Source organism: Cladophialophora bantiana, assembly GCF_000835475.1.
Source record: "Cladophialophora bantiana CBS 173.52 unplaced genomic scaffold supercont1.5, whole genome shotgun sequence".
In the NCBI taxonomy this organism is placed as follows: domain Eukaryota; kingdom Fungi; phylum Ascomycota; class Eurotiomycetes; order Chaetothyriales; family Herpotrichiellaceae; genus Cladophialophora; species Cladophialophora bantiana.
Genome location: NW_015971579.1, coordinates 1,541,034 through 1,562,259, shown reverse-complemented (window position 1 = coordinate 1,562,259; position 21,226 = coordinate 1,541,034). Strand labels below are relative to the sequence as shown.

Sequence of the window (21,226 nt, the reverse complement as noted above, 5' to 3'; positions counted from 1 at the left end):
GAAGAACGATCTGAAACCTTCTCGCGGAGTGGCTTGAGAGAATCAGCAAAATACAAAGTTTCTACTTCTTCAAAACACCAGAAGAGACAGCAGGCAACCGCAGCCAGCGCAAGAGGACATACAAAATATGCGAGTACGATGGTGAGAATCAAGGCCATTTGTAGAAACGCGAAGTATTCCTCGTTGTGGGAACGTCGGACCCGTTGAACTACCGCGTCGTGAAGATTTTTATATGAGTGAATTTCCGCGCCAGCAAGCTGCGACTTTGTTGACTTTCTGTTTTTCATGGGGCGTAACGAGAGCGTAGGCGGCTAGTTTTGTATGCGCCATTTAACAGAGGTGAATGACCTCAAGGAATGGACAAGTAGGTCACAAATCCATCGAACATGCAAACAGATGCAAGCAGGCTCCGCATCGATGGCCTGGTTCGGACAAAAGTATCTTGTTCGCACGGGTTCCTGGGGTATGCACCGTGACTGCCCAATCAGTGCACGAGTCCTGTCGTGCTTGACTGAATCACCTACAGAGAGAACCAGATTCGCGGCGACTTGCAAGGGAAGAGAAGCGCAGGATTGAGGCGCAGTCAATGAAGGAGGTTGGGATCATTGGCGATCAAATCAGAAATCCCTCATTACCATAAAATCGTGCCTGCTAGTGTTGTTGGCATGGTAACAACGCTATCGGCACATCGAGTATGGACATGCACTTGGCTTCTATGTAAGAAACATGAGTAAACTCTGCGCATGTTGTACTTGCCAATGGCGTGATTCTTTGCATCTGCCATGCTTTTGGAAGTGCGCCAGTGTTTTGCACCCTGCTGTGACCTCATTCCAATGAGCACGGAGTTCCATAATCGAAGAGAACTTGCTGCAGTGGGGGCTTCGCCCTTCTCCTAACACCGTCCTGTATCGACATGACCGTATGCGTCCACCCCTGCAGAATTGTTGGCAGGTCAATTAGGACTTAGAGCCACTTTCCATTGTGGAGCCTCGACATCCTCTCTTCCCGTCATGAAGCGAATGCTGCTTTGCAGGATTTTGCGCACAATTTCGACCTCATCTCCATCCCTCGGTCCGTATATCAGAAGGTATGTGTCGGCCACGTGGGCATTCTCAAAATTGACCATTGACGTCTTCGGTTTTGACAACCGATGCCTTTCGCCCCAGCCCTTCTCGATAACGAGTCGAGCATCGGCCGGAGAAAGATATAGATGGATCGAATACTAATGGTCACTCAAGGTTGGCATCAGCGATGTGAGAGAAAAAAAAGAGCGGCCTATATCGGGCGGGTTGATGGTGCTGGTATTTTTGGCAGTGGCAAATCAGTGAAAAGATTGGGAGCAGGGAGAGGTAAGGAGATAGGAACACGTCTCCCTCAACACAAGTGCAAGCTTGCAGAAGCCTTAGCTACTTACATCAGGATGGACATGCCCACATTCGCCGCGGGCAGTGTAAGCTGTCTGGGGCGGTTTTGGAGCTGTCGAGTCCTCATTCAAGAGAACCTCCTCGCGCACGAAAAGTGCTGGATTATGTTTTTCATACAGGGAAAGGCGTTCTTCTAAGAGTTCGCTATTCTGTGTAACGGCATTTTTGAACAAGTTCTTGATGTACTGGAAATCAATTAGTGGCCTAACCACGGATTCTTCCACCTAAACTATTCATACCTGTTTCATCTCCTCAGGTGGATGCTGTGAGAGCTGACGATGCGGGATGATTCCCCCAACAGCTGCGCGGTCGCCCTTCCGGTCGGGTAAATTCTTAATATCTTCATGGGCGCCATCTGTTGGATAATCCGCAACCTGGGTTGCGCCATTCTTAGAAAGAGCAAACAGTCGGAGCATGCTCACCCAAGCCCAGCCTTTGACATTGTAGGACGCTCCGCCAGGGCCAAGAGCCAAGAACGCATGATAGTCTCGAATGCACCAGATGACGGCGCTCAATGCTAAGGTCGAAATCCCTGTCAGCGCGGCTGCATTCAAGGCGCGGTCACGGGACGGAAGGTGAGGAAGACGCGTGAGGCGATCCATTTGGATTTCTGCAAGTTGGGTGATGCTATCAGCGAGATGTACAAGTAGACAAGTCCGTGTACAAGACCTGATGACAACAACTTTGGAAGGGTTTAACGTAGGTGGTGTGGTCGAATGATGAAGGTTCAGGTGTACTGAGTCTCGGTGGCTCCTTGGCTCGGCCCCTTGGCGCTAAGAGGAAGTACCGAGTACCTACGAGGTAGATTGCTCGAGAACAAGAATCTAATTGCTTTATACGGTTTAATCCTAGATGGTGAGCGAAGGCCGCTTCAACCTGAGCTTTGACTAAGCCTTTCCCCTAGCATTACTGAACGCTCCATAACGCTCCCTGAGCACTCCTTAAGCAAATACACTGGGGGCCTATTCTTACTCCCTAGCGATCGGCTATACTTGTCTCTCGGCTAGGGATCTGTATGAGACGGGCGTCAGGAACCCAGTGTCGTATCGGTAAATGTGGGAGGCGAACAAAAGGAACAAGAACAAGAATAAATGTGAACCGCCGCAATGGTGGGGTTGACTGTGATTGCACAAGGTTGACAAGCTATCTCGCGATCTATGGGTGGAAAATTGATGGGGAGGCCGGCTCGTCGGATACTTATGCTAGGCGATTGCAATGCCCAAGCAACATGCCCGATGGCCTATTGCTGCCCAGGCGGTCCGAGATGTTGCCCGTCTCCTCCAGCTAGTTCGGAACCCACGATGGCTGGAGAGAGAGCACTTCCTCGTGTGACGTAGACGATATCTGTCATAAAAAAAAAAGGCGATGAGCACCGTCTTTTCCACGAGTCGTTGGCCCACCCTGATGCTCGATCGTGTGCTGGGGAACCTCATGCAAGGATTGAAGGTTTGTGTGGCGCCGCACAGTACAGCACTCATCAGAGCAACGCGCTGGACTCGTGGCATAGGAGGCATTGCTAGCACCCATTTGGAAACTCGAGTCGGTTTCCTGGCAGACACGAAAGATTACGGAGTGGGAGTAAGGTCAGAACGACGGACGATTAATTCCATACGTATGCCAACTGGGTCCATATTCCCGATCTCGTGATGTATGTCTACCACTACGCTCAAAGTTTCAACCAGTAAATGCTTCTTTAGAGAACCAGCAATCATTAAGGGACGGGGGACTGCCCAGACCAAATTACGAGACTTGAGCTCTGCTGCTACGACGCTCACAGAGATGGCGATATATTAAATCTGCTGCTGTCCTTCAAGGACCGACATTGTCACCACAGGAGAAATTGAATGCAATCATTCACCAAAATGGCTCGACCAGCGAACTCGGATGATCCGTATGGCTCAACGTTCGTCGCTACCCTCCACAATGACACATACCCCTTCATCAAGCCAGAGAATGGTAGTCCCTCAAATATCAAGGTCCTCGTCACGGGCACCAGCAAGGGCATCGGAAAAGCCACTGTTAAGTCATTCGCGCGAGCAGGTGCTTCAGCTATAGCCCTGCTTGCACGCTCAAACCTCGACGAAGTTGCAAATGAGGTGCTACATGCAGCGAAGCAAGCTGGAAACAAAGAGCCGAAGATACTAAAGCTCCAGGCCGATATAACAGATACAGCCGCTGTTGAACAAGCCATGAAGACTGTGGAATGCGAATTCGGTTCTCTCGATGTGCTGGTGGACAATGCCAGCCGACTTGAGAACTGGGTCCCTCTCGCCGAGACTAACATCGACGACTGGTGGCGGACATGGGAGCTTAACATCAAGGGGACATTTATTGTCACCCGGGCGGCACTGCCATTACTCCTCAAGAGTGATTTGAAGACGGTGCTGATGGTTACAAGTGCGGGAGCTTTTATCGCTGCGTCTGTGCGCCTTTTCCTGGAGCTAATCTTTACTGACTTGTTCATGAATAGTCCGGGAGCAAGTGCGTACCAGACCACCAAGCTGGCGCAGATCAAGTTGGTCGATTTCTTGATGGCAGAGTATGGAGATAAAGTCAGTCTCCTCGCACCACAAGCTGAAATTTGTTCAGAGTGCTAGCGCAAGACTCGAACTAGCCGCTCTGACCTTTTTTTTAGGGTCTCCTTGCGTTTTCGGCCCATCCAGGTGGAGTGCCTACCGAGACAGCTCTGAACATGCCGGACAACTTTCATTTTTACCTCACGCAGACGGCGGAACTGTCAGCCGATACAATTGTCTGGCTTACACGAGAGAGGAGGGAGTGGTATGTCGTTCCGATCGACGTTCCTGCTGTCCAGACATCAAACAAAAACTAACCACGGAATAAATAGGCTTGCCAGTCGGTTTGTGTTTGGTCCTCTGGATATGGAGCAGCTCTCCACAAAGAAGGACGAAATCGTGGAAAAGGATTTGCTGAAGCTAAAACTTGCCGTCTGACGACGTCTCGTTGGCCAGTGGATTCATTGTCTGGGCTTGATAGGGTTCAGCTCGAAAATAGATCACGAGATCGGAATAAGCATTCAGTGCGACTTCGACAAGACCTTGTGTACTCACAAAGGGCCTGGGAGTCCTTTGGGTGTCGTTGCGCCTCACGTGCCCGTCCCACTGGCCTATTCTGTTACATCAGGGATTGCTGGTATGACAGATCAAGAAGAATGTTTACTTTTCTAGGAGCGTAAAAACTTCCTGCAACGGGCAGCGAGGGGAAGTAGTCGGTTGTAAATCTATCAACGTCTACCGGTGGCAGACTACCCTCTGACCTGCCCATCTACAAGCCCAGACATGCGAAGATGCGCTCCGCCCTAATTACACACGAGAGCCTTGGCCCCAGATTTTGCTCCGCCAAGTAGCGGACTTCCCCAGGCAGCTTCTACCACTTTTAATTACCCCAACCTTCGGCTTTCCGCCTCCACTATTGCATTCAATCTCCTGGCTCCATGGGATGGGTAAGCCAATCACCAGCTGTGAGAATTGTAGGCGCTCTCGCCTGGGATGCAATGCTTCCCGTGCAGAACCCGGGCAGGCATGCTACAACTGTGAGCGTAAAGGAGCCCAATGTTCATTGAAGGGGGCCGGTGGGAGAGGACCGCGAAAGGCCCAAGCTGCCAGAGGAGTAGTATATGCACAAGAAAGCGCTCTGGATTCAAGCACAGTGATATCGGCACTGGTTGTCAATGCCCCTGACAACGCTGGCTTGCCTTCTTCGCCAACGACTGATAGTGATTCGCCACGGTCCAATTTTCCGCCACCGACATCGTTGTCGGCTCAGTCAGATTATTTGGCAAAGTCTCAACAGGCTCTCAGACTCCATAGTCTCCTTTGGAATGTGTACACATCCGTCCTTGAGCCGCGCATTGGGTTATGGATAGGAGGGGCCGGCTGTCCCTTCATGGGCACCAGCGCGGTAGGGATTCGTTGTTGATACTGTTGTGATGATTTGCTGATGAGCTAGGCACCGCCGACGACATTGATATCAAGGCTGGTAATCAATCTGGACAAAAAGATTCGTCGCACTGGTAGCACCGCAAACGGCAATGACGGCACCTGGGGCGGTGCTCCCATAAAAGACAGCGCTGAACCGATTATCAATCGAGCACTCATGTACGCCGTGTACTCTTACTCAGTCCGATGGATTCTCATCAACGACAAACAATATCCAGATGCCGAGGCTCGGAGCCAGTTTGCCTCCATGAAGAACAATCTTGCTTGTGGCCTATATCATCAGGCGAGGAAAGACATGTATGCGATCATGTCTTTACCTTCCTATCGATCGGTCCTGGCACTATATCTATTCGCGATCATCCCAAGCTCGATCCATGCTCAGGGTGACAGTTTCAGCGATCTATGCTTGGAAGCATCTCTGAGTCACCAGGTCTACCTTCAGACCAGAGCACAAATGCCCTCATCAAGTGGAGACTCGATTGCAAGTCTGCTTGACCGAGGCGCTTTTTCCAGCACGAATATCACCTTAATGCAAGAGGACTCGCCGCTGGACACCGAGAAGCAGGAATTTCAGTCTATGTCGAGACTGGCCTTCTGGTTCGGAGTCATCTCTGACACAACGAGAGCCTTGACGCGTTGCAGGCCATCAATCGTGCTCCCTGGGAATACAGGTGAATCAAAAGTGTGGTCGACTGTCCGGCAGCGTACACAATTGTTCGAGCCACAGTTCAAGTCTCTTCGCGCACAGCCAACACCCTTCACTGACGACCAGGTGGTTGCCGTTCTCCAGCACGCATTCCCGCTCAAAACCTTGGTCTGGGCTGCAATCACTCGGGTCCAAGATGCCCTTGTCCACCAACTCTCGGGCATATCACTTGCCGAAGCTGTCGACAATGCCAGAAAGGAGAGCAATCTTTTTGAACAAACTTTTGGGCAGCTTTTGTGTCTGTGTCAGCGAGATTTCTTGCTGCTGACTCGCACAACTCAGATGGTAAGTCTTTTTTGGTCTTTGTTTGACTTCATGTCAACCTGGCACGAGACTGATGCTTCTGTAGTATTGGAGTAAGTGAGAGACAAGACGGACGCGACCACGTTTTCCGTCCACTAACAGAAGCTCCAGCACTGTTGAATATTCATTTTCAAGTTGGCAATCTAATCTTGGTCGACGCGCTCCCGTCAACATTCGTCTTCATTGACCAGAACACCACTCCGTATGACCTACGACTCTGTGCGTGTCGAAGCATTATCATCGCGCTCAATCTCGCCTTACAGACTAGATACTTGGGAACCGATAACGTCGTGCGCCCTAACATCCTTCTCCTCGATCCTTACCCAGACCTCATGACAAACGCCATCATCCGCACCGGCTCTTCCATTTTCACTCTGTACAACATGCAAAAATTGACCACCGAAAGTGCCCTTACCATGTTTGCGGTCGTCATTTCTGCACTCGAGGTGCTCGCAGAAATATCATATACCGCATCGGCCGCTATTCCACTCCTTAAGCAGCGGTTTGAGGGGTCTGGCATCGATCGAAACGCCATTTTCAACAACGATGTGCTTCATCAGGCCGCGGCTTCGGTGTCGGCTGCTGTCGATAAGGATCTGTTCGACGCAGATGTCCTCCGGCAACTGGAACAGCAGGCCACGGACCAATCATGGATCGATCGCGTGGTGCAGCAATCCGAGGAGAGTCCAGCCCCGTTACAACTACCGGAAGAGATGGAGCCTATTGATCTTGAGCTCTTCTCACGAGACTGGACCTTCGACGTATGAGCCTCATCTCCATCTCCATACCGAGTATCTAACCTAACTGTGATTAGGATTGCTTTGCCGCTGTTTAATAAGCAGCCTATCTCGATGATTGTGCACAGCTGATAAACTTGGGCCGAAGAGAAGAGTGCCATATCTGAATGATAGCCTGATGTTCATGTTATGTCAATACTCTAGCTGGCCTTCTCGATTTTCTTCATTCTAATGGACGACATCAATCCCAATTCAAATCAGTCCTTGGTTTCTTGAATTCGATACACATATTTCACCGCACTCGCCCTCCCTTCCTTCAGTCTCCGCAGACCCTCATCCACACCAGCAAGCCCGCCGGGAATAACCTCATATGGGTGGCCAGTCAACCAACCTTCCTTCAGTCCAGCCCCAAACCACCTAGTCCACACAAACCCAAAGTCAACCAGATCATCCGGGAATCCAAAGACGCTCGATCCCGTCGTTATCGTCTTGAACATGGTTGATGGAACCTCCTTGTATTCCTGACCCGGAAGGATAAGGCTGATGTGAGCTTTCGGGTCGAGAACTTTCACGACGTTCTGGTATGTGCCGTTCTCGCTGACAGTATCGAATGCGTACATCAGCGGTTCCGTCTTTGGCAATCCGTTCTTGATTGTCTGCACGAGTCGGTCACTGCCATCGCGATAGTCGGCCACGAAGTCACCCTTACTCGGGTCGAGCAGGGATCTCGCGTAATCAATGCCTTTGCCAGCAACGCCTACGATAGGGTGGATATCCGCTCGTCGGAGTAACTTTATCGCAAACGCCCCCACGGCCGTGGATGCGCCATAAACGAGGACACCTCCTTTTGGCTTGCGCTGTTGGAACTCTTTTGTTGTCAGCCACGGCTCCGGCAGCCCGAGGTAAGCGAAGAGGCCGACTGCGGCTGTCGTTGCAGTGAGCGGAATGGTTACTCCCTCTTCAAATGAGACATGCTCGGGGAGATGGAACGTATAATTCTCGCCGGCGATGGCATACTCTCCGTACGCACCATGCGAAGTATGCGGCTGATGAAAGGCAGCAACTCTTTGGCCGGTTTGGAATTCGGTGACATCGGGCCCGACCGCCTCGACGTATCCTGCGACATCATCGCCTGTGTTTGTTCCAGATGCCTTGGGATCGATGAAGGGGTACTTCCAGTCCTTGGGGTTTGAACCTGCTACGACGACCTTGACGAGGACTTGATTCTTCTCGGGCGTGGGGACGGGCATCTGTACGATCTTGACTTCAATATCGTCATTACCCTTTCTGTAGACGCGAGCCGACTTCATTGTGCTAGGAGCCATCGTGTAACGTGTGTTGTCTGTTGTCCGAATTATGGCAATAATAAAGTCTGTGATTTGTGATTAGGAGGGCGCTTCATAGTCTTCAATCAGTGATCCCGGGAGATAAGTGTTGGTGATCGCATACCAGCCCCTCGAGGCCCTTTTGAGAACAACGAGTTGGGGAGCTTCCATCATTCATCCCGGAAGTATATTCTTCGCATAGGAAGACTTAGGCCTCTTTTACCACAACGAGGCAAAGACGGGCGAATGTTACAAAGCCTTGACCAGACCCGCGCGTTCTTGCTATGGTTCCGCAAGTGACAGTCATGGACCACTCATGGCGTGGTCGGAGTTAAGACGCCATTGAAGTTTTGGAGATGGTCACCCCTAGAGAAGCATATCCGTCATGCATTCGTCTTAAGTCCTGCTGTGAACCTTGATTCTGGGCACAGGGGAGCACGAGGCACCTGTTCAAGTTTCTCGGGATCCGGCAAACTTTCTGGCCGAACGAGCACAATGACCATCGTCCGGGATGGGGATCACGGGATCGGGACTCAACCTCAAGACCGACTTTTGCAGACTAAGAGACACCCCATGGGGATGGCTAGTCGCTGTGGGACTGCCCACAGACCCACCCGCATCCCTTTCGCTAACCCAGACTTTTTCGCATACATTTATAACCGTGGCCAAACAGCACCGGCCGAGCATTGGGAGGAAGTTTCTTAAAGGCCTCCTCGGCGGGATGACTCTGAGCCACCGGGTGGAAAGATTTCTGCGGCGAATTTGTGCCGATCTATGCCCGTCTCCCTATGTTAGACTCCAGACGGAGTCTGAGCTGCGCACATTGAAAAGAGTCAAGCTCGGGCAGATATTTGGCGTCCGCGATCTCGCAAATTTCCTCGTCCTCATCAGCTGATCTATGCTCCGCAGTCTACTCGACATGATGGCAACCACGAATGGCACAATCTCTTGGCCTGACTCGGTCGTGCCTGAGCGGACCCTAACATTTCTCCAAAAATTCTTCAAGCTCCTCGACGCCGATTCAGAAGAGTTTGCGGAAGCGTATGGCGAGTTGTTCGCAGAAGACGCAGTTTATATCATGTCGCAAATCCCTGCGATCAAGGGCCGTAAAGGTAGGGCAAGAATTCGTACGATGCACCTCCGAGAGTGTATTCTGACCTAGCATGCAGCGATAGCGGAGCAACGTGCTTGGGGCTGGAGAACCTGGCCGGGGTTGAGACATGAAATACGGCAGATATATTTGGGGGACAAGGAAGGTCTGGACATAATTAGCCTTGGAAAATTCACTATTGTCCCAGCGGATGGAATGCTGAGAGAGGGAGGCTCAGCGGCACATTTTAAACTCGTGGACAAGGATGGCCAGCTACTGATCCACCATCTTGAGATATTCTCTGTAAGTTGCCTTGTGTTTCAGGGGCATGCTTAAGCTGACAGATCGGCAAAAGGATCCGGCTCCTATCATAGACTTGATGCCTAAGCCGTAATCAAGCAGATAATACAATATTATATCATCTGTACATTAGTGGTTTTAATACTTGGGGACGGCTGCAAAATTGTTCGAAGTCGGATTTTAGCCCTCAAGAATGTATCGCAAGGTCTACTGAGGTTGAGGACTTTGCAAGAAGTGTTGCTGCCTCCGCTCGGTTGAAATGAAGAGTGTTTCCTCGCCCATTTATCTGGTCTGCCAACCTAAACTCATAAAGATTGGAAAAGTCGTCGCCACTAAGACAAAGCCATTGCTATAGCAATACATATCAGGCTCAGCGGAATGGCGTTCAATTTCCTTTGTGTCGGTTGTAAATCCGATTCCTATCCGTCGGCAACCAAAAAAAATACGACTCGATAGGATGTCTGCATGTGATCGGTTAATCAGAAACAACGGATTTGAAGTGCTCCGTCAGTCGAGACTATTCTCTGTCAAGATTGGAAGGACAATGCAACCAGAAAACAACCGTTGACCGCGTTCTGGCGTCGGCATATTCTATTAAAACCCTGCCATGCTTAATAGTTTCGTGAACGTGATATTTGCAGCTCAGTGTTCTAATTAGAAAACTTCACTCCACCGCCATCTGGTAATGAAATCCTCACGAACTAGGTCCAGATCATCTGCCACTCAATACTTTACGTTCAGCTGTCCTAGTCATAATCATTTCGACGAGTACATCCATCAATTTCAACATGCCTCACCACGTCTGCGCTTTCTATCCCAACGATGACGATCTCAAACTTGACATATCCTACTATATCAAAACACATATGCCTCTCGTCCAAGAGAAATTCGGCCCGTACGGTCTCAAGGGATGGGAGATCACAAAATTTGGCCCTAATGCGGACGGCACAAAGCCTGTGTACGCGTTGCAGACGCTGCTTATCTGGGACAATGCGGAGTGCGTGAAAAAGGCAATGCTCTCCCCCGAGGCACCTGTCGTGTTTGGAGACGTTGCCAATTTTTGCAACAAGCAGCCTATAGCTATGGGAGGCGATGTTCTTGGGTCGACGAGGGTTTAGTCGTCAAGCGCTTTTGTTGCTCGCGTGGTCTTCAAAGCATCTGGTCAGATATTCTCCTTGGCTCTCTGTTAGCTTGAAATGCGAGAACTCAGCAAGAGTTGCATTAATAGTCTAATCGTAGCCATCTGTGCAATACCTGATGGATGCTAAATGCCTTGAATTTGTCAAAGAGGCTAGCGGGACATGCCCAAACTCTTTACCTTCTAAACTATAGTGAGAGGCTCCTTTGCCTTTTTAGGTAGACGAGGACAAACTTCAACCTCTCATTCTCTGATAGAATTGCGCTTGCTTAGACGCTCTGTGGAAGACATCTATGAGCACCTGTTTTCGAGGTGGTTTCACTCAATACGTCGACTGTCTGAATAAGGTGGGTTGACCTGTTGCAAGAAGGACAATTCAGTCTTGTCGACCCAGTACCTCCACATCCACCAGCAATCGTTTTCCCCGAGATGCCACGGCGAACCGATCCTCCATCTCCATGTCCCATTCCGTCATACTGGAGTTGAGACCGAGCTTCAGGTGATTGAATATCTTTCCAGTGGCCAGATAGAGCTCTGCTTTTGCCAAGTTCTGGCCAATGCAATTTCTCGGTCCCACGGAAAAAGGTGTCAGAGCCGCATTCATTTCTTTCAACTTATCCTGGTCATTGATCAGCCACCGGTCCGGGATGAAGTCGTCCGGCTCGGGGAAAACGCTCGAGTCTCGTTGGTGTACAAAGTTTTGCATTCCAACATACGTGCCTGCTGGTAGGATACATTTGTCGATCGTCATTGTGCGGTCCAAGACTCGTGGGAGGGTGGAGATAATGGCGGGATAGAGGCGCAACGTTTCTTTGATGATGGCGCTGAGTAGAGGCAAATCCTGGACTCCCTTGATTGTGACATCCTTGACACCTCGAAGCTCTTGTCGCAGGCGATCTTGAATAGGAGCATTTCGCGCCAACGAGTAAATCAAATAAACCAAGGTTGTGGATGTTGTCCCGCTGCCCGCAAAAGTCAACCCCATAAGCTCCTCGATAAGTTCCTGCTGATTCAGCTTTCGGTGCAGAAACGTATCCTCGTGCTTCACCATTGGTGTCACCGTGAATCTTTCCTCCGTGTCAGCATCGATCTCGTTTCTCTTAAATTCTTCGGCTAGCTGTTGTGTCATCTTTTCCCATAAATCCCATTGCCGAAAGCAATGACCCAAGAAGCCGGGGATGTGAACACCTCTGGATCGGGTAATGAATGGTAGCGCGGTTTTTACTTGTCCCGCGACCCCCGTGCACTCCATCGCCTTCAACAAGGCCAAGGAGTCGCCACTGACAGACTCTCCGTAGTGTCGATTAAATGCGCTGCCTAGGATGACTTCTAAGCTGAAAAGACCACAGAGTGGGTAGACATCCGTGGTGAGGCCCGATGAGGATTCATTGGCGTTTTTCATAATTCTTTTTATAAGAACGTCAACTTTCTCAGCAATGAAAGACTCGTTTGCAAGTATCGATTGTTGAGAGTACGACACATTCTGGAGCTTTCGGCGAGCGGCGTGCGCTTCTTTGTTACGGAATGTGAATAGGTTTTCGTGGCCTGTAAGTCTCGTGTCCTTGTAGAAATGCTCTGTTTTGGTCGTGTTCCGGCTGTAGATGTCTCGGTATGCGGTCCAGTTCGACAAGGAGACTTCATTCGGACCTACTCGAACAACATCACCATATCTCTGGTGCAGTGCACGTAGAGTCTGGTAGCCTCATAGTCAGTCATGCTCGTTCTGAAATGAAAACTGTTTGGAGCTTACATGGGCACGCTGAAGACTCGCCTGGGCGGGCACTAGGTACCATTCGACCGTTTTTGCCAGCAGAGGTCCCGGTATTCCGGAAAGAGGATGGAAGAAGACTCGGTATATGGTCCAATCCGTATGTCAGTCCATAGTAACTTCGTGGGTACGAATGCGTGTATCACCTTGACAACGAACTTCCCAAGAAAGATCAGGCCGAAGAGGCCAAATAGCAATGGGTACAATCCAATGTCGGTACGTTCACTGACAATGAGGCTGATGGTACTCATCAATGACTGTTGACCGTGTTCGAGTTTCATGGCTGATATTCCCTTCGTGAACAATGCTTTGTTTTGTGATCACTGGTCAAGGATGGAGATAGACATGCTGCTTCTCCGTGTTGTTATCTATACTAACTATATCACACTATTCCATGTCGTCGCTGAAGCTGGCCATCGCACAGACGAATGTCTTGACGAGAGACCTCACTAAGGTCTACAAGCCGATCACGAGATCTCAATCAGTCTCCGACATGGTAGAGGACGAATTCACCAAGACAGCTACCCCACCTCGCGGCTAGGGTGGGTGAATTGTGAGTACACGGTGTTGATTAAAGGGCTGTTATCTCCTAGAAGACTGGTTCTACAGCTTTCGGGACAGATTTGTAACCCTGCTGGACAAAATGATAATGACTGCAATTCCTTCAAATGTCTTGCCATTCTCAGGAGTAACTGTGCCTGTACTTTGCCCGTCCGAATCTGCAACGAAGGAGAAAGAAATAAAGGTCTATCTCAGCCAGCAAGCAGGAAATATCAATTCTCCTTCGTCCTCTTCTCCCAGGTAAAAGATGCTCCACCAAGACCCCAAGGCATTGCCTGTCGCATATAATTTTCAATCGTGACGGGTATGATATCTGGATACATTTCGTTGTCGTACTTTGGCCCCATGAACGATTTTCCCGAAAGTTGAAAGTAATGATACCAACTGCCATGGTTCTTAGCGCTCTACGTTCTTTGACATCAGTGCAATGAGTGATACTCACTAGAACACGTACTTATAGAAATCTGCACCATATTTTCCCCTCTCTTCGATCATCTTTGTATGTAATTCAGCCAGAGACCCATGACTCATCAACTTCGGCTTGATGTGGTAGACTTTCTGAAAGATTTGGGCGATTTCGAGCGTGCTTTTGACGTCGCCGACAACTGTCAAAATAGTAAGCCCTTCGCTTTCTCGGATTCCAATCCTTCCAACTTACATCTTAAGACACCAGCAGCACTTTGATCCAGACACACAGCAGCAGTATACTCAGCTGAGTTGGCATATGTCGTACATTCCCACTTCTCGTCACCGGTCCCCCAGTAACTGAAAGTAAATGATTTGGGGTCGTAGATTCCGAAAAACGGTGCGAAAATAACATCAGTAAATCCGCCGACCAGGATATGTACACCTTTGATGGCCGTCTTGGTGTCCAGATAAGCCTTGATGCGTTGGCACGGCTCTTTGGAGAAAAGAGCCCCCATTTCAAGTTTCGTCCAATCTGTCGACCAGTCCGAGGCAACGTAGCGTGGGACGCTTTGCTCCTCGGCGATATCAATAAGCAGCTTCTGCCCATCAATCATGAGGTGATCATCCCCCAGGTAGCAGCACACTATAACACTACATCCACGCACGAACTGTCGAATGTTGTCGACCTCGAAAGCATCGCCTTGGATCAATTCCAGGTTCTGTGCAGAGGATAGCGCTTTCGGGACTTTTGATGGGCTTCGCGCAAGACCTTTGATCTTGACTTTGGGATCTCTTTCGAGAAGACAGGACGCCAGAAGGAGGGCAAATTTTCCGGAGATGCCAGCTATGCCGACCGTTAAGGAAGACATGGTAGGACAGCGTTTAAAGGGGGTATTGAGCAATAAACAAAGACACTTGGGCTTCTTCGTGAAAAGGTTTGATGTGAAATAAGGAACGAGGCGCTCACACACAACGTAGTGACTTGGTATGGGTAGTTCATGACCATTTGCTGTCGATCTTGTCAGTGGCCTTTCTGAAATGGTAGGGTTGAGCTGGATCGGAAATCGCGCGGACTAAACGAACATCACGCGATCGGCATACTGACCCACGATGCCCACAGCTGGAACAGAACTTTCACAGAGATTTTGTAGCCTTTGTCTGTAGGCGAAAAAGCTCGCTTGCAGTCATAGTTGGCGAATGAGCCAGCCTAGATTAGCAGTGGCGGATCAGGTAGCATTGTAACAGAGCACTTCAGGGTTCAGCGTGCACGTGCAACAACGCACATAGGTCTGTCCAGCAGCTTGGGAATCGAGAACGCGTTTCTGGCTGCTACTGACAGATCAACCCCACCCCCAGAGCGGGAGCGGCTATGGAATTCATGATACTCTCGTCAACCTATAAAGGATAGCACTCTGCCAGCACCGCAAACTGTCCCGCACTCCCCCTACCAGCCCATTTTGGTTTGACATGTGACTAGACAACTCTCTCCCTTGCTACCCCTCTGTCAGCCCAGCACAGCCACTTTGCCTTGTTGCAGCATTATGAAAGACGAGATGATGGTTGGATTCTTCCACTGATCTATGTGCTCTCTACCACGCTGAGTTGCCACTATCGATGGGAATATTCGCTCCGGTGATGTAGGAACTCTCATCAGATGCCAAGAAGAGTGCTGTTGTCGCGACTTCCTCAGCCTTGCCACGGTGTTTAAGCATAATCGTCGTAGTTATGGTTTCTAGCTATTTGGGGTCTTCTATCAGGGCTCTGGTCGCATTAGTCTGGATGAGGCCAGGAGAGACAGTATTTGCTCCAATACCATCTCTGTCCCCCTCCATCCCAGATTGCCGTCCTGGCACTATCACAGCCGCCTTTGGTGCTCCGTGTGCAGCGCCGGGAAGGTCTAGACCTGGGATCATGCCGCTGACAGATCCATTCGGCATGATGAAAACATTACCGGACATTTTGAGGTATGGCCACGCCACCTGGGTCAACAGCATCACGAAATTAAACTCCTGGTCGATTGTCTGGTACCAAACGTCGTTGGGAAGATCATCTATCCAAGCAAAATATGCGGTGGCACCGTTGTGGAAAAGGACATCCAGCCGACCTTACTTTTTGGTAGTAAAATTCACAGGTCGTTGACAATTACCAGCCTTGGTAATGTCACAAGGAGACAGAAATTCCATCTTGCCACCAGCACCGCGCACCAGGTCCGTGGTCTCAAAATCTGCCCTCTCGTTGACATCACGGCCAACTACCTTTGCGCCTTCACTGGCAAAACAGAGTACTGCCGCTCGCCCTATACTTCCTCCAGTGCCTGTAATAAGACAGGACTTGTTCTCGAGACGAATGCACGTGGCTTTTTGCTGCTACTGTCTCACCGATGCTTGGTGTCGAGTTGTGTTGTCAACATATCCCACCCCGCTTTTGTGAAATGGCGTCCTAGCCCTCGTCGGAAGCAATTTGAGAATCTTGACATTTTCCCGGGCAGCTTGAGTTCCCCAGACTTCAAGCTAATATGAAGCTAATGGACGTCTTTATGCCCAATCTGCTTGAAATCGCGAATCGAGATCAGGTGATCGCTTTCTCTCGGCCTTGACTGTCTGCGGCTAGGGGCTTTATTTGTCCTGACCTTCTGGACCCAGTCCCCACCCGATCCGGAAAGCAGTTACGGAGAATGGCAGAGGTAGACTGCAGTCTTGCAATTTTCAGTCGCACCACCGACGTGTCATTCCACTGAGGGCTCGTCAATTCTGTGCCTGGCTACGAATATGATGTACGGAATATAATGAGGATTGACAATCGTTGTTATTGCCTTCACCCATGTACTACCTGATGCCCAACGACAAGATGACCGACTTTCCTCTGACGTGTTCAACGACCGGAGTCTACCACGTCCCGGAGATATCAAAGGACTCAGCAGAGCGAACTGTTTCTCTGCTTCGAGCAAATCATGATGCATTCCACGTGTTCTTCAATTTCAAGGGCTACCACAATCACCAAGTCCACTATCTCCTGACAGCGTACGCGCTGGGAGCAAACCCCGCTCAATTGCAAAGTGCATTCGACACTAATATCAGCTATCAACGGCCACGAATCCCTGTTGATGAAGCGATAGTGAGAAAACTCTCCAATGAGAGATTCTTCAAGTCCTTGATTGGAAATGACACCTATTTCAACGACTATACCGCCTTCTTCCAACGCAAATTTGAAGCACAAGGCTGGCAGAAGGTCGTCAACGATTATCTCTTCTCTCGAACGGAGCTTGCAGACGACTTATTGGTACGACTTCATGCCGGCATTATTCATCCTCTCATCCATTTTGGATTCGGAATCGAATTCCAGCAACCTCCCATCATTGCAGAAGCGTTGGCTCAAGCGGTTTGCCACAATAACTTCTTTGGACCGTTTCTTTTTGAAGCGGAGCAGCTGGCAAAAAGCCGAACTAATGAGGAGTGTCCACCATTGCTGGATCTTATGAAAGAAATTAGGCAAGACCCATCTCTCTACGATAAGAACTATTGGGATGGCGGCAACACCTTGCTTGACAAAATTCTTGCAGATGCTCCCCAGAGAGTCATAGAGATTGCATCCAAATGGCGAGTCGACGTGCAAGATCTCGAGTTGAGAACGGCGGAGATGATGAATGTCAATGCATGGATGGCGGGCGCCGCGCAGAGGCGCGACAAGGAGGTCAAGCTTGACTTCTTCTTCATCCACTCGGTCAACTGTTCAATATTCTTTTCGGCAATCAATGCACAGTCATGGCTCAGCGATGAAAATAAAGCTCGATTGCTCGAATGGAAGGTGAGGATGGACATCCTCCAGTATGCTTCACGACTGGCTCCTGAGCTTTACAACGACGAAGTCGTCAATTACAAGCCACGCGAAAGTGGCAGGTCCTGGGCCTCAATCATCGAGACTACCAACAAAATCACCTATGACGACGGGCATATTTCCAAGTTGGTTCGCGCTTTGGCTCACGGCTCGAAAGTATGTGGCCCGTACGAGGAGAGGCAGGAATTGTCCGCAAGATTCCCACTCAAGGCCTCTGGTTGGTTACAAATTGCGAATATGGCAATTGATACGACAAAAGCTCCCACCGTACCGACTCGCTGGGTCCGAGGGGCGGGAGGTGCACAAAACTGGGAGACTTTTGGAAGCCGGTTGTGAGAGTGTTGAGTGAGATAGGCTCCGTCATTGCTTCTTTAGAACAGCTTGCAAATTGTCATGGTGATCACCTGTACTTGCTTGTCGCAAAATCTTTCCCGTTCCCTCCATAGTTACACGGAAGAAGGATGTCGGAAAGCGCGTCATGCACAATACGCCCCGTATTGAATCATTAGAACACAAATCAACAGGTTTATTTGTCTATGAAGCTAGCACTCTCGTCCCACTCCATCCTTAAGGGTCAATAATTGGCATAACTAGATAGGAGTCAAATACTCCGCCAGTATGAATGACATGCCTGCCCTTGTTGACCGAATTCTCATGTTTCATGGACGGGCCGACGCCATCGTTGCTAAAGGCGTCGGTGCCTTGAATCGTGACCTTCAATGACTCCCCCTTCAGAAAGCGAGTGCTACTGGCAACTATCTCCACGTCAACTGGGACGATCTCGCCCGGTCTGAGGAGTAATTTCCGCTGATGTTTCATCCATGGTCGATTATGGTGGGTAAAGGACGGGTCCAATTCTCGATGGCTGGCCCGCAGCCAGCCTAGTGCCAGTGGTCCGTCGTCGAACATGGAAAAGGCCACGAAGGGAAGTGTTTCACCCTTTTCGTTCAATTTGTCAAGTCGTACAAACAGATCTAGGTCGTCGCTTTCAGTGGTAGAGACCCATAATCTCAGTCTCATACTCCCTGTAAGCTCGGTCTCCTGCTTGAAGGTATAGGTGAATTGAGCATTTTCTTGTGTGGTTGAGTCGTAGGAAACGCTGGAGAGATCAACCGGGAGTTCATCTTTCAACTCGTTTGAAGGGCTGTCCAGGTATTTCATCGCAAATCGCGTGCGATTCAGTGGCCACTCCTGTTCATCGCGCCAATGTCCCTGATAGAATTGATCCCGTATTTCTATGCGCACAGGTGGCCATTCGTCCACCTCGCTGGGTTCGTCTTTGAGAAATTTACGATAGAAAGCCTCTTGCCGGGCCAGACTGGATTCTTGATAGAAATACTGCCATTTCTTTCGACCATGGACCTCTAACCACTTTTGCTTCGAACTGATGTATGTGAACCCGTTCAATGCTCCCCTCGTATGGAGTCCATGGTCGCCCCAGTCGATGACGATATATGCTGGTACTTTAATTGCCGGTAAATCTGTGGCTCGCTTGGATTGGTTGTAGTCGTCCATCAGTTCATGCGTCTGGTTGGACAGATACCAATTTTCAGTCTTTTCAGCAGAGAATTGGCACGACCAATCCGAGAAATGCAGGAACTTGGTCTCTGGGATGCCGCCAGGATGGGTGTGGTCTCTGTAGGCGTCTGTGTATCCTTCCCAGGGGTTGATACAAGAAAGATGCGGTGGATTCAGCTGGGCGATTCGCCATTGAACAATGGCAAGATAGGACACGCCACAAAGGCCAACACGTCCGTTCGACCATGGTTGGCTCGCAATCCACTCGATTACGTCGTAGCCATCATAGGCGATTTGAGGGCTCAAGATCTCGAGTGTGCCTTCCGAGCCCCAAGATCCGCGACTGTCGCCGTTGAGAACCGCATACCCTCGCTTGGTCCAGTAGAGGGGGTCACAGCCTTCCCAAACGGCATGACGCGACACAGTCCCTTCAGGAACGCCTGACCCAGGAAAGAGATCAAATGTTTTAGGTCCATGCTTGCCGTATGGAGACCAGGTCATCAGCGTAGGAAGCTTGCTGCCAGTTAACGTTTTCGCGCGAAAGATATCGGCGTAAATCTTGATACCGTCTCGCATGGGCACCGCCACATCTCTGATAATTTCCATTCCGTCGATATGCTCGACTAAGTTTGGCCGTAGTCCAGGATATTTGCCCTCCTTGGGATTCACTGCTTCCTTTCGAATGAGGCCAATGGCGTCGGGATCAAACCATTTTGGTGTTTGCGGGTACATCATGGCTGCTTGGAGTATTGCTTCCAGATAGACTTGCAAATCAGAGTGTTTGGGGGATTCACAGAGATACACACAACCATCATATAGAACTTCCCGGCAGTGGTAATTTGTCTTGTACTGAAGATGCCGTCAATAAAGTCCGACACTCACTGTTCACCATCAGTTTGTCTGGGAAGATATTGATGTTTGTCCGGAGATAAGCTCTAGTAAAGACCATGGCTTCAATGGAAAATTAAATTCTGCGATGAATTTGCGTTCTACCATGTCTCCACTGAGAAACAACCCAGTCGCGTGATCGGGTTCTAGAGTTGTATCCCGAGTGCTTCCCAATATCTACCACGCTTAAAACCGGCGGAACTTTATGAATCGATATTCGCGCATGCTTGGTCAAAGGGGATTGGGGATAACGAGCTCATCGGCGAACAGACCTCATATTTGTTGAAGTTTGTTGAGCATCGTCTCGGGGCGAGACAGCTCTAGAACCCATTACTACTCTCACTGCCTGTGTGTAAATGTTCCGAGTTTAGAATTATTGCTTTTAAGTCAATTTACAAGAAAATGACTGTTCGTCATATATGTGAGTGATCTAAAACGCCGCAACGGCGTCGTCTTCAGGCGTGACTTGCAGTTGAAGTCTTCACGATCAATCTACTAACCAACGATCTCTCCAAGCACTATTCCAAGCCAAAGAAGGGACGACGAAGGCTCAAGTCGACAACTTCATGGCCACAGCGAAGGCCATGGTTGGACAGATTCCGGGCTTATTGTCTGTTGACGCGGGCAAGGCAATGGAGATTACCAGGTCATTTAATCAGGGATATGAATGGGGACTCATCCTGACGTTCGAGAGTCCGGATGTCATGCCTCCGTACCTTGAGCATCCGGCTCACAAACCGTTTGTGATCTCCGGATTTCTGATCCTGCAATGTGAAATATGAATGCCACGCTGATCGAAGCATGTATAGGTTGTATTCCATGAGTGAGGAAACTTTCAACACCAACACGATGATACTGTTCACACTGGAGTCTTAGAAGAAACCGGAAGGAAGTTCTTGAGAGTGATGAACACACAACACGGGTAGCAGACAGTGGACCGTAGACTGTAGTATCCCTCAGGCGTTCAAGAACCTTCGAGCAGCTCTGGCATTTATTAGTACTCAAAGAAGTCGAAAGCCCTATCTTGCCCGAGATTGTCTCGACTCTGCAGTAACAAAATTCTCCAATTGTACCGAATGCTGCCTCAGGGAACGCGTAGGGAATATTATTGGGGGCAACGCTCATGTACCGTTGTGTGGGAGGAGGACTATGACTCGCACTTAGCAGTCTGATCTGGAGCCTACAATGTCTAACAAACATATATGTGAGAGAAGCTTTGAGAGGCTTCCTCTGACACTTGAGCCCATTACGAAAGACCGCTGAGTGC

At 49.8% G+C, this 21,226-nt stretch overlaps 12 protein-coding genes across 12 annotated transcripts; 6 read left to right on the top strand and 6 right to left on the bottom strand.

Moving 5' to 3' along the window:
* Positions 1 to 952: 952 nt before the first annotated feature.
* Positions 953 to 2,026, bottom strand: Z519_04170 (uncharacterized protein; the record flags this gene model as incomplete). The annotated part of the gene is made up of 3 exons (XM_016761916.1): positions 953 to 1,222; positions 1,415 to 1,609; positions 1,664 to 2,026. The coding sequence occupies 3 exons, from the start codon at positions 2,024 to 2,026 to the stop codon at positions 953 to 955; spliced, it is 828 nt and encodes a 275-aa protein (XP_016622254.1).
* A 1,260-nt stretch (positions 2,027 to 3,286) lies between these two features.
* Positions 3,287 to 4,378, top strand: Z519_04169 (uncharacterized protein; the record flags this gene model as incomplete). The annotated part of the gene is made up of 4 exons (XM_016761915.1): positions 3,287 to 3,843; positions 3,895 to 3,976; positions 4,060 to 4,205; positions 4,273 to 4,378. 4 exons carry the CDS (start codon positions 3,287 to 3,289, stop codon positions 4,376 to 4,378), a joined length of 891 nt encoding a protein of 296 aa, XP_016622253.1.
* Positions 4,379 to 5,330: 952 nt separating this feature from the next.
* Positions 5,331 to 7,159, top strand: Z519_04168 (uncharacterized protein; the record flags this gene model as incomplete). Its single annotated transcript, XM_016761914.1, has 4 exons — positions 5,331 to 5,345; positions 5,394 to 6,374; positions 6,439 to 6,445; positions 6,504 to 7,159. 4 exons carry the CDS (start codon positions 5,331 to 5,333, stop codon positions 7,157 to 7,159), a joined length of 1,659 nt encoding a protein of 552 aa, XP_016622252.1.
* Positions 7,160 to 7,386: 227 nt separating this feature from the next.
* Z519_04167 (uncharacterized protein) lies at positions 7,387 to 8,439 on the bottom strand (the record flags this gene model as incomplete). The annotated part of the gene is made up of 1 exon (XM_016761913.1): positions 7,387 to 8,439. One exon carries the CDS (start codon positions 8,437 to 8,439, stop codon positions 7,387 to 7,389), a length of 1,053 nt encoding a protein of 350 aa, XP_016622251.1.
* A 937-nt stretch (positions 8,440 to 9,376) lies between these two features.
* Positions 9,377 to 9,938, top strand: Z519_04166 (uncharacterized protein; the record flags this gene model as incomplete). Its single annotated transcript, XM_016761912.1, has 3 exons — positions 9,377 to 9,566; positions 9,624 to 9,847; positions 9,900 to 9,938. The coding sequence occupies 3 exons, from the start codon at positions 9,377 to 9,379 to the stop codon at positions 9,936 to 9,938; spliced, it is 453 nt and encodes a 150-aa protein (XP_016622250.1).
* Positions 9,939 to 10,632: 694 nt separating this feature from the next.
* On the top strand, positions 10,633 to 10,962 carry Z519_04165 (uncharacterized protein; the record flags this gene model as incomplete). Its single annotated transcript, XM_016761911.1, has 1 exon — positions 10,633 to 10,962. The coding sequence occupies one exon, from the start codon at positions 10,633 to 10,635 to the stop codon at positions 10,960 to 10,962; it is 330 nt and encodes a 109-aa protein (XP_016622249.1).
* Positions 10,963 to 11,358: 396 nt separating this feature from the next.
* Positions 11,359 to 13,031, bottom strand: Z519_04164 (uncharacterized protein; the record flags this gene model as incomplete). The annotated part of the gene is made up of 2 exons (XM_016761910.1): positions 11,359 to 12,675; positions 12,897 to 13,031. 2 exons carry the CDS (start codon positions 13,029 to 13,031, stop codon positions 11,359 to 11,361), a joined length of 1,452 nt encoding a protein of 483 aa, XP_016622248.1.
* Positions 13,032 to 13,523: 492 nt separating this feature from the next.
* On the bottom strand, positions 13,524 to 14,588 carry Z519_04163 (uncharacterized protein; the record flags this gene model as incomplete). Its single annotated transcript, XM_016761909.1, has 3 exons — positions 13,524 to 13,695; positions 13,754 to 13,916; positions 13,970 to 14,588. 3 exons carry the CDS (start codon positions 14,586 to 14,588, stop codon positions 13,524 to 13,526), a joined length of 954 nt encoding a protein of 317 aa, XP_016622247.1.
* Positions 14,589 to 15,455: 867 nt separating this feature from the next.
* Z519_04162 (uncharacterized protein) lies at positions 15,456 to 15,677 on the bottom strand (the record flags this gene model as incomplete). Its single annotated transcript, XM_016761908.1, has 1 exon — positions 15,456 to 15,677. The coding sequence occupies one exon, from the start codon at positions 15,675 to 15,677 to the stop codon at positions 15,456 to 15,458; it is 222 nt and encodes a 73-aa protein (XP_016622246.1).
* An 862-nt stretch (positions 15,678 to 16,539) lies between these two features.
* Positions 16,540 to 17,889, top strand: Z519_04161 (uncharacterized protein; the record flags this gene model as incomplete). Its single annotated transcript, XM_016761907.1, has 1 exon — positions 16,540 to 17,889. One exon carries the CDS (start codon positions 16,540 to 16,542, stop codon positions 17,887 to 17,889), a length of 1,350 nt encoding a protein of 449 aa, XP_016622245.1.
* A 231-nt stretch (positions 17,890 to 18,120) lies between these two features.
* Positions 18,121 to 19,803, bottom strand: Z519_04160 (uncharacterized protein; the record flags this gene model as incomplete). Its single annotated transcript, XM_016761906.1, has 1 exon — positions 18,121 to 19,803. One exon carries the CDS (start codon positions 19,801 to 19,803, stop codon positions 18,121 to 18,123), a length of 1,683 nt encoding a protein of 560 aa, XP_016622244.1.
* Positions 19,804 to 20,525: 722 nt separating this feature from the next.
* On the top strand, positions 20,526 to 20,741 carry Z519_04159 (uncharacterized protein; the record flags this gene model as incomplete). The annotated part of the gene is made up of 1 exon (XM_016761905.1): positions 20,526 to 20,741. One exon carries the CDS (start codon positions 20,526 to 20,528, stop codon positions 20,739 to 20,741), a length of 216 nt encoding a protein of 71 aa, XP_016622243.1.
* Between the last annotated feature and the right edge of the window lie 485 nt (positions 20,742 to 21,226).